The sequence below is a fragment of the Lemur catta genome, chromosome X (genome assembly GCF_020740605.2).
Source record: "Lemur catta isolate mLemCat1 chromosome X, mLemCat1.pri, whole genome shotgun sequence".
Taxonomy (NCBI): Eukaryota; Metazoa; Chordata; class Mammalia; order Primates; family Lemuridae; genus Lemur; species Lemur catta.
Genome location: NC_059155.1, coordinates 63,724,490 through 63,741,514, shown reverse-complemented (window position 1 = coordinate 63,741,514; position 17,025 = coordinate 63,724,490). Strand labels below are relative to the sequence as shown.

General features: G+C 39.6%; 1 protein-coding gene across 1 annotated transcript in view; it reads left to right on the top strand.

The window, feature by feature from the left end:
- The window catches only part of EGFL6 (EGF like domain multiple 6), a 54,457-nt gene extending 37,639 nt beyond the window's left edge, over positions 1–16,818 (top strand). The window contains exons 8-12 of the mRNA XM_045537563.1: positions 2,701–3,027; positions 4,245–4,325; positions 7,230–7,331; positions 10,260–10,525; positions 16,223–16,818. Coding sequence (XP_045393519.1) covers positions 2,701–3,027; positions 4,245–4,325; positions 7,230–7,331; positions 10,260–10,525; positions 16,223–16,333 — 887 coding nt within the window. The 3' untranslated portion in view covers positions 16,334–16,818. The remainder of the gene's footprint in view (positions 1–2,700; positions 3,028–4,244; positions 4,326–7,229; positions 7,332–10,259; positions 10,526–16,222) is intronic.
- Positions 16,819–17,025: the final 207 nt, after the last annotated feature.

The following is a 17,025-nucleotide window of genomic DNA, read 5'->3' as shown; positions in this document are numbered from 1 at the left end:
CATATGGCTAGAAGATGTGGGAGCCAGGAGTGAGACCCAGGAAAGGGCTCCAGGACTGTGTGCTCAGCCACAGGATAGGTGGGTTCATAATTGAGCACTAGTCCTCTGTGATGGGGAACTCTCCTGGCTCAGCTTTTGTTCCCTCCTAGCCCCTTCCTGTTTCCTGGGTCCCATGGTGCAATACATTCCTAATCCCCAGTTAAGCCTCACCTCCTAGACTGTGTCCAAAGCTCAGATTAGTGGAGTGTTTCTCTTCCCAGATGATAGATCATCTGATGAACTAAGCACAGGTGACTAAACATCAAAGTCATATTTCTCTGGGGTCAGATATTCTTACCTAATATTGATCTTCTATAAATAAAGTCTTATCCCAACAATATGAAACTAGAATTAGGATTTTCTGGCAGGTGGAAGTTTTTGACAAAGTGGTTATCTAGAGAAATCTCAAGTCTCTCCTAAGAGAAATTGTCAACTTCATCTACAAAAGACTGGCCTGTGAACCTGAAGACTTTGGAATTCTCTATTTTTATGTCTGAGTACCCCAAACATGCCAAAGACCCCGCTACTGCAACTTCTCCCAAATTTTTATATTCTCAAAAGATGATGCAATAATCAAGAAATTTTTAGGAAGAAAGCAATCATCAGTAATGTCAAATATGAAACAGCAATACCTAGATAAAACCAAATCTAGCTATGTATATGCATATCTTCAGACTGCATCTTCATCCTTGCCCAGCTTTTTCTCTTTACATATGAAGGGAGTGAAATTGTCAAGATAATGATGGTTCAGTTTTTTTTTCTTTTCAATAAGAAAGTTTGAAACTTCAAAGCAGATGTTTAGGTTTGCATGGTGCGGGTTGAAACCCTTTCTTTCTTATTTATTAAAGGTCCTTAGTTTTATGTTACTGATTGCATAAAGGAAATTTACAGGGAATACAGGTTTCCTGTTAATTTTTCTTGCTGGGTACTGGGAAAAGATTCAGGTAACCATGGACAGAATTACACATTGGGGCCTCCAGAGGAAGGTCTATGTATGATTAGCACATTACAATCAAGACTTAACATGCAACCTCTGGCAAAGGAGCTGAAACAGGCCATCTGAAGGTCAGGAGAATGAGTAATGATTCATTACCTGTATTAGTACTAGTTGGTTTCATACCTATAACTACAGGCTTTCACAGTGATAAATAACTAGAATGTTTCATTGAAATGAGAAATGTTGCTTTTTTGTCATACCAGCCTTAAATTGATTTCAAAGTAAAAGCAATGGATTAATTAAGAGCATATATATTTTCAAAGCATTATTTCCCCTTTTGATTACCCAAAATATTGTGGAATTCTCCTTGTTTATTTTTCTACTACTTTGATACAGATTGAATCAGCCAAATGATGAAGGAACAAAGCAGGAGAAGAGGTTAAAACATTGCCAGGAACAATATTCCAATAAAATCCCAATCCAATTTCTTTTTATAGTATTCTTTTAGGCATCAAAATTAATGTCTACTCCCTTATTTCATTTCCCTCTAAACTATATCCAAGTAATAAAATTGAGTGAACTCATTCAAGTGTTATTGGAGCTTTTCTTGCTTATGCTTGGACCAACACATACCTAGATAGCTTACAATAGGACAATATATTTTAGTTTTAAAGATCAGTATTTTTAATTTTTTAATTAATTACCTTTTTATATCAGTTGAATAGTCCTAATTATTATGAATATATCCCTGGAAAGGGGTATGTATCTTTGGATTATAGATCTCAAGGAATTTGAACCAGTCTAGAAAAAAGTAGCTCTTAACCTTAAAGCAGGAATAGACCTATCATGGAAACAGGACTAGAAAAAGAGTCATTCATATGCTGTACCCTCAAATCTTAGCTTCTATCTTTAGCCAGCTGAGTGACTTTGGGAAAGTCACTTAACAACACCCAGTTGCCCCATCTACAAGACAATAGTATTGGGCTAAATGATCTTTTTTCTACCTCTTGAATTCTTTAACTGTCATTTTCCCCCCAAGGGTCATAGATCCACTGGGGTATAGGAAGAATCAATCTAGAGGTATATTTTTAAAAGCAATTTACTTTAAATTAAATATAGAAGCCTCTCTAAAAAATATTCAATAAATAAAATCATTTAGCTTTAGACAGTGATTGACTGAGGTGAAGAAATTCAAAGGGGAGAGAAAAGGGGGAAGGAAAATAAGGTTTGTGTATATTGAACCATAAGTCATCATTTTTGTAGGTCACAAAGGTTCCATTATTAGAAATGTATGTGGTTCAACCTAATACCATAGCTGTAATCTTTGAATATCAAATTTCAACAAATCTATAGGGCTACCTGGACAATACCAGTTTGAGGGAATAGCAGTATGAAAGCAGAAATATTAGAGGACCCTTGACAGCTCCATCACTTTGGGATCTGTAGCCCAACTGGGTAGTAGTAAGTATTTCACTGAAGTAACCTTTGAAGCAAGAACAAAAGTGTATTCTCTAACAAAAGGTAGGTAACTACCATAACATCAGAACTACTTAAAACAAATGCAAATATAGTTCTTCCTAAAATATCAAATAGTAGAGCCTCATATGGGTTCATTCTGGAAGCATTCACTTACTGTACTTTAGCACTTGTAAAATGCTCCATTTTTGTGAGTGATCTAATTATCAGCCAATCTGGAACTTTTTGCCTGTTATTGTTCCTTTTAGCTATCCCTGAAAATTCTGTGAAGGAAGTCTCCAGAACACCTGGTACCATCAAGGACAGACTCAAGAAGTTGTTTGTTCACAAAAACAGCATGAAAAAGAAGGTAAAAGTTAAAAATGTCACCCCAGAACCCGCTGGGACTCCCGCCCCTAAAGTTAACTTGCAGCCCTTCAACTATGAAGAGAGTGTTTCCAAAGATGGGCGCTCTCCTAGAGGAAAAAAAGGGCATGAGGAGAGAATGAAAGAGGAGTTTGAGAAAGAGAAAGGTGAAGAGAAAGCCCTGAAGAACGACGTGGAGCAGGAGCGAAGGCTTCGAGGAGATGTGTTTTGTGAGTGTCACTTTTGTTATTTTATACATTTCATGGAAAATGAGTTGCGATGTCTGCTGACAAATGAAAAGATGAAAAGCCAGTGACAGCCTTAAGTAAAATGGGTTGGGCCTTAAGTCCTAAAAAGCAACAGTCTCTGCAAGGTCTAAAAGCTAACTCCTGTGGCTCACGCCTGTAATCCTAGCACTCTGGGAGGCCGAGGCGAGTGGATCGTTTGAGCTCAGGAGTTCGAGACCAGCCTGAGCAAGAGTGAGACCCCCATCTCTAAAAAATAAAGAAAAAATTAAATAAAAAAAAGCTAACTCCTCCCATAGATACCCAATCAAACCTGCCGCTCTGGGGACCGAGGAGGGGAAGTCCTGAGGGGGTTCCTATTGGACACACGCCCTCTCTTCCCACTCCCAGCTGAGGAAGCCCGCCTGTCCTGCAAGTACAGTTGTCCAGCGGCTGAGCTCTTCACATGGCGTACCCCCAAATCAGAGGGACCCTCACCACATGAATCTATCAAGCTCTACCTTTTTCACTTCTCAAAGGCACTTTTCATAGCCCCCCTCCAGGAAAAGGGAACCCCACAGTTCTGTGGTTATGATTTGAAAAGCCAAAAGAGACGATTTTAGGGGGGAAATTCTATAGTAGAGCTTAAGTTTTCTGTGTTAGCTAGAGAACTGCCATGTCCCCCTTTTCACTGGTTGCTGTGCAGAACCCACCACAAGGCTCAGCGCCTCGGGGACAGTTTCCGTATTAACCCACCCTAGAGTCCCACACTGAGACTTCCCAATTTATTTTTGCTGGGCATTTGTTGCTCTGTCTATATTTTCCCTTGCCTTTTCTTGGCTCTGACCGGTGATCATGCATGCAAATGCCAGCTGGGTTCAACCAAAGGAAATAGAGATACAAGCCCACCCATCGAAGACCTAGCTTACAAATGACATCATCTACCTCAATAGAGAGTAAATCTCAAGAAAGCATATTTCCAAAACCTGGTGAGAAGGGACGTGTCAGTGATATGGAGGCTTAGTTTACCTAAGGGAACATCTGGAAAAGATAGTCTAGATGAGGAAACTGGAACCAATGTCAATGACTGGGAAACACTACTCCAAGATATTCTGTAATTAGAATATATGATAAAGCCTTGTTTGTTCAGTCATTTGATTCATACCTTTTGAGCATGTGGGGGTTTAGATTTTTTTCTTAACTGATCAAATGTTCTTTATTAGCCCCTAAGGTGAATGAAGCGGATGAATTTGGTCTGGGTCTGGTCCAAGGAAAAGCATCGACTTCCAAACTGGAACGCAAAGGTAAAGAATGCTTTTCTCCCAGGTATATGCTCTCTCGCAGTGTCCTATGTCATTTTCATTTCTTCATAGGACAAGACAATTGTTTATGAATCGCTGCTTCATTCATAAACTCCCAAGGGAAAAATTGTTATGTCATAATACACAGTGCTAGTATTAAAATAGTAGGTCCTTGTGTGATTAGTACCAATGATTACAACATAGTGAGGTTTCTGCTCTCTGCCACGCCCACCTGACACTGACAGTGAAGGGTCGAGGCAGACTGGATGCGTGGAGATGGGAAAAAATGACTCATTTGCTTCAACTCCAATGTCTGAGAACGCACAACCTGAAAATCACCATGTTCTAAAATCTGGCTCAAAGTGTTTGTAACAAACAACCACAAACCCTCAGTGGCCTAATGCTTCTCAGTGTATGCATTGGCTGGGCGGTTCTGCCTGTCTGAGCTGGGCTGGGTGGGTTCACGCATGCGTCTGCAGTCAGCTAAAGGCCTGCTTTGTAACTTTGCTGATCTTAGCTGTGCTCTCACATGCCTGGGGCCTCAGTTGGGATAATTGGACTCGCTCAGCTCTCCTCCATGTGGTCTCTTTTCCTCCAACAGGCTAGTCCAAGCTTGGACGCTCTGCCCAGGGCAACAGAATGAGACTCTGTCTCAAAAAAAAAAAAAAAAAGGAAATTGAACCCCCCTCCTCACTACCCACCTTTATAAAAAAATAAAAAATAAATGAAAACACTTTATAAACCATAAAGCGCTATGCAAATGAAATCCTGTGCTCATGAGACCCAAGCCTTGAGTTTTTTCTGTTTATGGAGTAGTTTGCCGTATACGATTCCATTGTCCTAGTTTACATGGCCCATATCCCACGTGTTGAGGAAGATGGGGGAGTTTGTGCCAAATGTGCCACCACGGTTATAAACCAATTGAAAAATTGATGTTACACTATTTATGGGATGCTAACATCAACTTCTCAAACTAGTAATCACACTCGTGAAAGACTATTGAAGTCGGGAAGCAAATATTACTTAGTATCTTTTCATTTTAAAACTCAGACTAGAAATAAAATATCTTTGCTGACATAGAGGAAGATAGGGGGTTAAAAAGAAAGGAAAGTGAGGAAAGGGGCAGTGTGTTCACACCAGCCCAGGATTCGTGCAGGACGGACAGCCCCGGACTGCAGTGTGATTTGGGATTCAGGTCCAACCCTAGCACTCACTGTCTGCAAAACTTGGACAAATCACTTAGGAGCCTCAGTTTTACTGTCCTGAAAATGAGTCTGATGATAGACTTTTTTGGACAATCACATCAAATGACATAAAGTATGTGAAAATATTTGGCAAATTGAAATGACTCTGAATCAACTTCTGCCACTTCCCTTTTTAGCTTTGTCCCTTTCCTTGGCCATTCCTTTATTCCTCGGTGTAAGAGCTGAAGCAACATCAGGGCAGAGGCTAGCCTTAGTTATAAATCAGAAATATCCCAATTCCCCTTCTTTCACAGTGGTATTTTTTGTCATTAATATCTACATCAGGGGTCAGCAAACTTTTTTTCTGTAAGGGGCCAGATAGTAAATATTGCAGGCTTTGTGGGCCATACAGTCTCTTTCACAACTAATTAACTCTGTTACTGTAGCTCAAACACAGCCATAGATAACATGTGAATGATTGGGCGTGGTGTTTTTCAATAAAACTTTATAAAAACAGGCAGTGGGCCAGGATGTTAGTTTGCTATAAAAGTAACCAGAGGCACTGGTTCAAAACTTACACCGCCTGAATCAACTCTTATATTTCTCTGACACATCGAAACAAGGCAGTCACGAGCCGTTTAGAAACTGGCAGCAGGTCAGCTTATTTGATCCAATATACTGGTGGCAAATTTCTACCTGGAATATTGGAATCATGAAATAAAGGAAGTTTTGTCACTTGTCTCATTTGTACCTGTGGGATTCTAATTTATGGAGGTGACTGAGTGACAACATGGAGAGGCGAATGCCATTGAAAGAAGAATTTATTGCTGGCATTGCCCAAGAAAAAGGGCACACCATGTCATGCCACGCAGGGCCTTGGGGGAAGAAGTGGCAGGGTTGGGTCAGGAGGCAGAATCAGGAGTGAGGGGTAGGCCTAGGCTATAGCCTTTATAGGGGTTCTTGCAGGAAAGCAAGGCAGGGCAGGGCTAACAGCTTAGGACTGGATGTTTTGAATGATTCTGGCATGCTTTGGAGCATAGGAGCTGTCCCTAACTGTCTGGTAGTTGGTCCTGAGTTGATTTAGGGCAAGGGACATATTGGCTTGGTGTGTGAGAATTAGATAAAGGCGGTGGCTGGCGTGCATATGAAAGGCACGCTTCCAGGTGAGTTGTTTGCTGCCTCTAGGAATTAGCCAGCCCTGGGAGGGACAGTCCCTCTCTAAGTCTGGAAACCCCCCCCCAAGCTGTCAAAACATCATAAAATACAGCAAATATGGTTAATACCTTTATGTACTAAATGATTGTTGGTAGGTCATAGACTACATGAAACTTCGTATTCCACAAAGCATCTAGAAAGTTCTGGCAAGGTCTTCACTAGTTCATTTGGGTAGGAGAGACTTTATTTTCTGGCCTGAATTTTATAAACAATTACTCATATTCCCTGTTTCACTTTGTACATGGGGATCTTGCCCATTACTTATTTTTTGAAAAAAATAGTGTTCTTGTTTTTTAAGATCATAACAGAATTTGTTCAGAATAGCTTCACAGATTTAACTGGACACGGGGTATCTGGTTTGACACCATCCCTAGGGGCATTTTAGTTGCCATAGTCTGTACTCTGTGCAATTGAAAACATGGTATTGCCTTCGAAAGCTCCAAATGTAGACATCTTCCTAATGCTCTTAGTGGTTAACAAATGCACTCTTTTCTTTTCTTTTTACCAGATTTAAATATCTCAGTTGATTGCAGCTTTGATCATGGGATCTGTGACTGGAAACAGGATAGAGAAGATGATTTTGACTGGATTCCTGCTGATCGAGTTAATGGTAGTAATATTTCGATTTGATTATTTCATGTTCTACAACACAGTGAAGGCACAGAAGTCTCTCTGGTGATGAAGGGTCGTTATTCCTGTTACTGGTTAGATCAGGGTTGGTTGTCACCTTACACCTTCTGAGATCTCCCCTGATGAATGACTAACTTGGCCCAGCATACATTCTCCTCCTGAATCCCTCTCCCTCAGACACACCCTTACAAAGGATACGCCAGCAAACCTCTTCCATACTCACTCTCCTGCTGCTGGGAGAGAGATGCTGAGATGTGTGTGAAGTCTGGGAGTCTTGGGAAAAGGTAGAAAGAAGTTGTTTCTTTTTTCCAGTTTATCAGCCATGGCATTCTGTAGTTTTTGTTTTGTTTGGGGGAGGATATAAATCTTGAAAGGAAATATGACCTCCACCTAAACGTAGAGTTTTAGTAATGTCACCCCTCAAGGTGTTATCAAAACTGCAAGGGGGTTTTGGCCTAGGTCCATCTGCTTGTCACACGAAAAGCTAATTATTGAGACAATGAGGATTGCCAAGGAAGGAAGGAATTTTTTAATATGAAAGATGTCTGTCAGGAGAACAGGGAATCAGCCTCAAATCCCTCTCCCCAACTAACGGAGCATATGGGCTTTTTAAGGAGGAGCTGCATGCATCGGGGCAGGTTATTGGGAATGGCAAGTTTTGGCATCAGGAAGTCCGCCTAGGGGCCTTCAGAATCTCACTCCTTGTCTTGCAGAAATTCCACCATTTCTGGGAAACAACTCAGAAAAGTCAAGTAGTTAGTTAAAAGTTTGAGGGTTCTGGTCATCATGCCCTACTGGCCTGCAGATGGAAAACAACGGAGGGAGAGGATTATAAGAAGCATATAGGGGTCATTGAAATTTGTTCATAGAGTCGGTTACAAAAACATCAAAACCATAGTGAGCATCAAGTCAATGACCTGAATTCCCAGACTGACCTTTCCCTTCTGTTGCTTGGAGATTTCTTTCCAGCCACTTGACCTTGAATTTTTCTCACCCTTAGCTCTCAGCTGCAGATTCCCTGCCCTTTCCATTGCCAGCTTAAACACTATCAAAGGACTCTAGCTTTCCCCTTAGGTAGAGCATTTGGCTTGCAGATTCCTTTTGGAACACAGATTGAATCCCTGTCTCCTGAAGGCTGACTATGTAATTAAAGACAACTGTTAGACCTTCAGGGACTCCAGTTCCTTACCAACCAAATTATTTCTTTGGGGGTATACAGGCTCTACCCTTAGTTAAAAGATCCTTCTTCTAGAACCTTCCTCTAGACAAATTTCTCTCCCAGATCTTTCCTTTCAAGCCCTCACATGCAAGCAGGAAACCTGGATATCCCCTAACAAGAATTCCTTTTAGAACAGGGTAGAGGGGATACGTCTCACATAGCAGTTGTGTGAGTGGGACTATTGCTAAAGATTCCGGGCAAGTACAGGGCAAGTTTAACCAGGCCGGAGACAATGCATCTTTGGAGAAGCTATCTTGTTGATAACTAACCTGAGTTTCTCCTTTCTTCCATCATGGCATCTCTAAATTTGTGTCTACAAGACTGTATCACATTGGGAGCCCCTGGGTTATTCCAGGATCTTGACAGCCCACATAGTCACTCAGCAATGTCTTACACTGAGTTTTCCATCAATGGGAAGTCCCCTATTTACAAATACCCAATTCACAAATGACCCCAAGGTTTGCAGCTTCTGCATCATTCAAATTGTACCCCTCTCCTCCGGTACCTCCACCAGATCTCTAGGTGGGCTTGTATCTCCCTACAGAGTTAAATATAAAAAAGAAACATGGAATAAGTTAGCATTATTAGAGGGATAAAACCTCAGAGATAGCTCAAAGCAGGCTTTATCTGGGCGAGAAGGAGAAACCTATCACAGTGGATCACAGAAGAGTGAGTGTAGCTGGTAGAGTTACCAGATAAAGTATATGATGCCTACATTTCAGATAAGCAATAAATACTTTTTAGTATTCTTAGACATGTTGCTTATCTGAAATCCAAACTGCACTGGGAATCCTGTATTTTTATTTGCTGAATCTGGCTACCCTACTAGCTGGGGAGGAAGACCAGACAGTCTCTGGTCTCTCTCTCCAGTAAAAACTAAGGCAATGTCAGGCTGGGTTCTGCAAGTGTCTTTAGGAATTGCACTAGCAGAAGACTCCACCCATTCCCAGGTGTCTTTCTCCTGGCTTCTATAGGAATTCCTCCTTCTTACTGACTTCTTCAGACCCTACTCTGTGAGAGTTTTTATCCAAGTTCATTAAAGCCACAACCAGAAGATCGGAGATGAGCAAAAGTTCACTGCCACAGGTTAAGAGATCCTTAGAAGATTTGCAGGAGTAGGAGATGTGTTCCTGTCATCCTAAATCAGAACTTGGAGTGATATATTACACATGGTAGTTGAGTTTCGTGAAACCACTGGTACAAAGGCAAATAGAAATGTTGTGGATTAAACACCACCCTATGGATCCACCTAAGGAGCTGGCCATCCATCAATCCATCATACCTGTCATTGATTCAGTGGGGAAATGCATTCCAAGGTTCAAACCAAAATGGAAATGAAGTTCTGGAACAAAAGTTATCCATCAGCTGCAGATTACCTACAGTGCTGAAGGGATTATTTAATTCAATTCTTGCATCCTATCTGCTATTACTCAGCTTTGTGAATGTGGACAAATTCCTCAGTTTCTCTGACCGTCTGTTTAATTCTCTGTATAACAAAGAATTTCACCTGTGTGATCCCTAAAATACATTTTAGTATGAACATTTTGTTCCTATGTTTGAACTGAAAAAGGCTTCAGCTTTCCCTGTAGGAAACTATTGTTTGCTTTTTTTTATAGCTATTTTGTACATTATAGCCAAACCCTTTATGATGGCCTCATTAACTGTGCATTTTTTTTCCTTCTCTTAAAGCTGTTGGCTATTATATGGCAGTTTCGGCCTTGGGGGGTCACAAGAAAGACATTGGCCGATTGAAACTTCTCCTCCCCGACATGCAGCCCCAAAGCAACTTCTGTTTGCTCTTTGATTACCGGCTGGCTGGAGACAAAGTAGGGAAACTTCGAGTGTTTCTGAAAAACAGTAATGATGCCCTGGCATGGGAGGAGACCAGAAGCGAGGATGGAAGGTGGAAGACGGGGAAAATTCAGTTGTATCAAGTAACTGATACTACCAAAAGTGTAAGTGGAGAACAATTATTAAACTCGGTATTTACATTCTTTTTCAATGACTTAAAACAAAACACGTACTGAAGCACCTAGGCATTGGGGATACAAAGATGAACAAAACTTTCTCCCTACACTTAAAGAGACTACATGCTGAGAAATAGGCGAGGAGATTAATCAGCACAACCAATGAGGAAACTTGTCGGGCACATGCCTGTCATGTTCTGTGGAAATGACCTGTTTGTGTGTCAGGCTTCTTGCACCAACTTCCTCCCAAACCAGGCTATATATTCCTTAACATGTAAAAGAAGGACTTACAGAACTAAGAAAAGCTGTTATATTCACAATTATGGTTTATATAGATTAAACTGAGCAAAGGGAAAAGGCACATGGGGCAGAATCCAGCAGAGACCAGGCACAAGCTCGTAGCTTTCCTCTTCTGGTAGAGTCATAGGGGTAGCTCTTAATTCTCCCAGCAGCTGTGTGTGACAACATTCACAAAATATTGCCCCCCAGGAAGCTCACTCATGCCTTGGTGTCTAAGGTTTTTGTTGGAGGTCAGTCTGCCTACGTGACCACTTGTGTGGCTGACTTATCCAGTCTCCAGCCTCTCCAGAAGTCAGGTTGATACTCTATGACCCAAACTGTTATCATAAATCATATTACTAGCGTAAGCTATCTGGCATGACCCAAGGCCTCAGGTAAACAAAAACACTTGTAGGCGGGTAGGATATTCCAAGGGCTTAGAGGTTATCTCCTAGGAACCACTTAAGAACCAAACCTTCCTTTGGAATATGCAGGGTTTGGCCAATGCAGACCTGCTGAGTTAATCCTTTATTGCACAGTGGGTTTAATAAAGGAACAGGAAACAGAGTTTTAAGAGACAGTTGGTCAATGGGATGAAACACGGAGAAAGAACAAATAGGATAAGAATGACAAAAGAGTCTATTGAATTTGACCATCAGAAAGGTGGCTGGTGACCTTTGCAGGAGTTGTTTCTCTGGAGGGAAAGGGCCAAAGGTCACACTATGAAAAGATGAAGAGAGAAGGGATCAGAGCCTGGAAGCAGCCACTGTGGACCCTCGTGAAAAGTTTGGTGAAGGTGGGAAGGCAAAAGATAGGGTGAAATCTAGAGTGATGTACATGAAGAGATGATAACAGGAAGAACAATTAGTAGATCCATGAATTGGAATTCTATTTATACTTTGCTTGGGAAAAGTGATGATTAATGTGAGTAAAATCCTATTTCTTGGTAATAAGCATCAAACTAGAAAGCCTAGTCCCTAGAGTCACACATTAAATTTAACATCTTTTTATTTATTTGTCACACTTCAGTTAAAGCAGAACATCTTATTTAAGAGATGACTATAAATAAAAGTAAATGTTGGGTGCCAATTAATTAATTTCCTGACCACACTTCTCGCGATAGTAAAAGCAACCAGTGCTTGTTTAGGATTGATACATGTGTTAATTCAGATTTATTCTCACTGCAGTGCATTTAAATAGATTCAAATCCAATCCACATGTTTACCTTGTATTTGTGGCATGGTTTAGGGACTGTGGACTGAGCCATGCTATATATGGATGACATGCCCTGTCAAGAATTGAAATATGCCTCTGCATGGAACTCATGATCACTTCCATGTTGACTGAATTCATGTGCTGGGGAATCTTTCTATATATAACATGGTAGCTTGCGGAGAGGGTATACTACCAAAACAGTGATTAATTAAAACGCACAGTTTTAAAAACATGCCCCCAAAGAGCCTGGCCAGCAATCACACTATAACACAACAGTGGTATGTGACGAGGGATGCTCAGACCCAGGCCCTGAATTCTTCAGTCCTAGGAGAAATCTTGATGGGGGTATTGGAGGTGGGGAGGCTGACTATTCCAGACTAAAACATATATTCCAGTTTAGCAATGTCATATTGTCCCTGGATATTTGTGACAGATGTAACTCTTGCTCCACAAACTTGGACATAGACGATAAGTCACATTGCTTTCTCTAAATCAAATTATATCTTAATCCAAAGCCTCATCCCATCCAAAGCTTCATTAGGCTGGGGGGAAATTCAGTCTCAGCTATTTGCTCATGCAGGGTTGGGGGGAGGGGCCCCCTCTCTAGGGTAGCCTGAGCTTCTGGAAGGCTAAAAGTGACCCAGATATTAAGAGAGGGGAGCACATCTTCACTTCATCATGGGGCCATGGATTCCCATATTTGCTGTACCTAGGTGGCCCTTGAAGTCACTCATCTCTTCAACTTCCATGCCAAGCCAGGACACAGAAATCTTTACTGAGGCTGGAGTCTTGTTACTGAGAATCCAGCCCCAATAGGAGCTTTGCCAGTGAGCGGCAGTGGTGTGGCTTCCTAGTCCTGGAGAATCTCACTTCTCCTCCCACTGCTTCTCCTTCCAGCCTTCCACCTTTGACTGGCATAGCCTCCTCAAGGAGGTTAAGCTTGTGGGGGAACAAACATCAGGAAGGGGCTTGTCTTCCAGAAAAGTCTGCTTTTGATTGTTATGTTTCAAATCCTCTTGATAAAAGAGAACATTAAAATCTGCTTCGTGTTTTTGGACCAGCGTAGGCAAAATACAGTGAAAAATAAACACAAATTAGCATGTCAGTTCATTATCCTGACATTTATTTGTAGTTACCCAGCAGGTATCAGTCAGGGATCTCAGTGATAGAAAAGCCACCATATCCCAAGGTGTAGACACACCCACCCTCAATATCTCCCCCATTGCAGCTGCTGTGAGGGGTCTTCTGGGCTCACTTCTACTTTTTTAAAAATACCCAAAGGGAACATCTTCCTGAAAGTAGTTCCCTCCTGAGAAGAGACTAGAGGAAGAAGAAACTTCTGTACCCAGCTGTGCTATCACTGGCTGCTTAGTAACAGCTTGTCTGCAACAGTTCTCAAGAATATGTTCCTAGCTTCATCACACGGTAGTAATATTCTCCAGGGATTAGGGGGTTGGGGGGGTAAACTCACAACTAATGGTCACAGACACGGTGAGCATTGTAGAGGGGAAGGGCATGCCTCTAAACCTCGCTTGGGTGAGACAAAGACATAAAATGTAACCAGAAGATATTTGCACTTCTGTGTTTATTGCAGCATTATTCACAATGGCTAAAATGTGGAATCAGCTTAAGTGTTTATCAAGGGACGAACGGATAAAAAAGATGTGGTGTATGTACACAATGAAATATTATTCAGCCATGAAAAAGAAGGAAATTTTGTCCTTTGCAGAAATATGGATGGATCTGGAGGACATTATTTTAAGTAAAATAGACCAGGCACAGAAAGAAAAATATTGCATTGCATTTTCACACTCATATATGGGACCTAAAAAAAATTGATCTCAAGGAGGTAGTGAATAGAATGGTGGCTACTAGAGATTGGTAAGGGTGGTGGGAAGGGGTAATGAAGAGATGCTGGTGAAGGGGTAATTGTTTTAAACAAAAGGAAAAAGTTCTAGTGTTCAATAGTGCAGTAGGGCAACTATAGTTAACAATAATTTATTATATTTCAGAATAGCTAGAAGTTTTCAAATGTTCCCAACATAAAGCAATGATAAATGTTTCAGGTGAATCATGTCCCAATTACCCTGATTTGATCATTATATGTTATATGCTCGTATCAAAATATAACATGTACTCCATGAATATGTACAATTATTATGTATCAATAAAAAATTTTAAAAATAGAATATGTTCCTAGCTTCACAGCCAAGGAGAATAGCCCAACAGTGGACAGTCACAGGCTCTTGTCATCCTCATTTGTTCCCCTGAGGTTTCCTTTCTTCTCTTTGGAGGGCCAGAGAAAGCTGGATACAATGATGACAGCAAGCTTAAAATTGCTTCATCTCTATAGTTTTGAAAACTATTCTGTGATTATTTATAAAGCAAAAAAAAGATGTTATTGGGGATGGTGAATAGTTGTTTGATGCCATCATTGTATGATTCTTAAGGGATCTTTCTTTAAAATGTCAATTTATATAATTTTAAATTTATAAAAAAAGTTTAAAAAAACAAAGGGAAATTATTGAAAAATAGTAAAGATTCATAATCACACCACAGTAACATGCATGCATTCATATTTTACATTTTACTTTCCACATGAGTACATATTTTAATCTGTTTATAACCACAGTATACATAGAGTGTTGTTGAATTTCATTTTGATAGAATATGTATGTGTGTCATTTTAAAGAAGAATAACATGTTCCAAATTAAATATTCTTTTCTCTCTAAAATGTTTGTTCCAAGGTAACCTTAAGAATCTTTGAATCAGAATCATTTAAGCTATCCTCTAAATCTGCTTGTTTCTGATACTGAGAACTATAGAACCCACTAGGCCTTTTCCCCCCTTTATGGGAGAAATATGGGTGGTATGGAAAACATACTTCTTATAGTGAATGTTATTGGATAGGTGCTTCATAAGTTGTAGCTATTATTATTTTCATAATTATTGAATTTTAAAAATATTTTTAGTTTTTTTCTGATTATAGAATGAAAATGAACTTTCATAAATGAATTTAATATTTTAAAATATTATAATATTGAAAAAATATATGAACATTCAGAAAATATTTATCTTAATCATATTTATTTTAAAATATGTTTGGTTAAGTGGATGAATATAAAATAGTCACTGTATATCCTTATTTTTGTTAAATGAGTCCCCTGTCATTTTGTGTCTAACTTGAAGATAATTTTTTTAGTATTCATCCTATATTCTTTATTTTTATTTATTTTTTTTTTTTGAGACAGAGTCTCGCTCAGTTACCCAGGCTAGAGTGCCGTGGCGTCAGCCTAGCTCACATCAACCTCAAACTCCTGGGCTCAAGCGATCCTCCTGCCTCAGCCTCCCGAGTAGCTGGGACTACAGGCATGCGCCACCATGCCCAGCTAATTTTTCTATATATATTTTTAGCTGTCCATATAATTTCTTTCTATTTTTAGTAGAGACAGGGTCTCACTCTTGCTCAGGCTGGTCCCGAACTCCTGAGCTCAAGATCCACCTGCCTCAGCCTCCCACAGTGCTAGGATTACAGGCATGAGCCACCATGCCCAGCCCATCCTATATTCTTTATACATTAGAAATTTCTAACATATAAGTAAGCTTGTTTCTCTTTTAATTATTAGTAAATTTCTTAGATAAAAATGATCATAGCATATTATGAAATATTTTTCAACACATGAAAACAATGACGTTCCAGATGATCTCCAAATACATAAACTGATATTTTAAGAAAAGTAGTTATACCACTACAAACTGCCAAAATTTGAATATATCAAAATAATTCCCTTCTGACTATATAATTCTGTATTATATGTTCATGGGGAATATTAAATTTCTTCTAACCTGGTTTTTATAAATAAAACCATATAATTTTTTTTTGGTTTTGCTTTTCTTTTCTTTGAATAGGAATTCCAAAATTTACTTTTAAACCTCACTCTTCTCAGACTTATGGGGCTTTTCAGAATCTGTTAGGTGTTCCTGTGACCCTGTTTTCTCTGAACATAACTGTCTCAGTGTGGGCACTTGGCATCTGGAAAGCAATGTATTACTATGTATTCAATGTCAAAGCTGGTTTCTATGCAATAGGGACACATGAATTTAGTCCTTGTTAATAGCTATTAAATAGTTTGATTATATCACTGTTTTGAATACTTTGAAGTAATTTTTTATTTCCTCTCCATTATTAGATCATTTTTGAAGCGGAACGTGGCAAGGGCAAAACCGGCGAAATTGCAGTGGATGGTGTCTGGCTCGTTTCAGGCTTATGTCCAGATGGCCTTTTATCTGTGGTCAATTGAATGCTATTATCTTTATATTTGGCTTTTTATGTCAGTTCCCTGTTTTTTGATATTGCATCATAGGATCCCCCCATTTTAGAAATATTAATACAAGCTGCAAAGTTGTAACGTACCAACAGAAATATTATTGTAAGATGCCTTTCTTTTACAAAATGTGCCAATATTTGCTTTAAATATAGTACCACTGTGTCTTCTCATTCATATCTGATATTTTCCATATTATATTATAGAATGTGGAAATGCCACTTCATCTTTCCTCCCCAGTATATCTGCTTTGCCTACGTGAATTGATGAGCTTCTCTATATAACATTTCTAGAATAACAAAAAAAAAAAAAGCAAAGAGAAATGTTTAACTGTTTGACTTTTATGACACTTCTTGGAAACTATGACATCAAAGATAGACTTTTGCTTAAGTGGCTTAGCCTGATTTGTCATAGCCAAGCTTGTATGTTTAAATTCTTTGTAATAATAATATCCATATAATTGCCTTGTGTCATGGTTTAATTTTTCTAAGTAAGAAGATATGTTGTTGATTCTATGTTTACTTCTGTGTATGATTATTTGCTGTTCTGAAAAACGTAGTTTTTATTGTTTTCTCTTTGGAAATACTTTACATTCTTAAAAATTCTTAAAAGTACTCGCTAGCATGGGAAAATGTGACTGCTTTATTGGGCCTCATAAAGGCAATGCA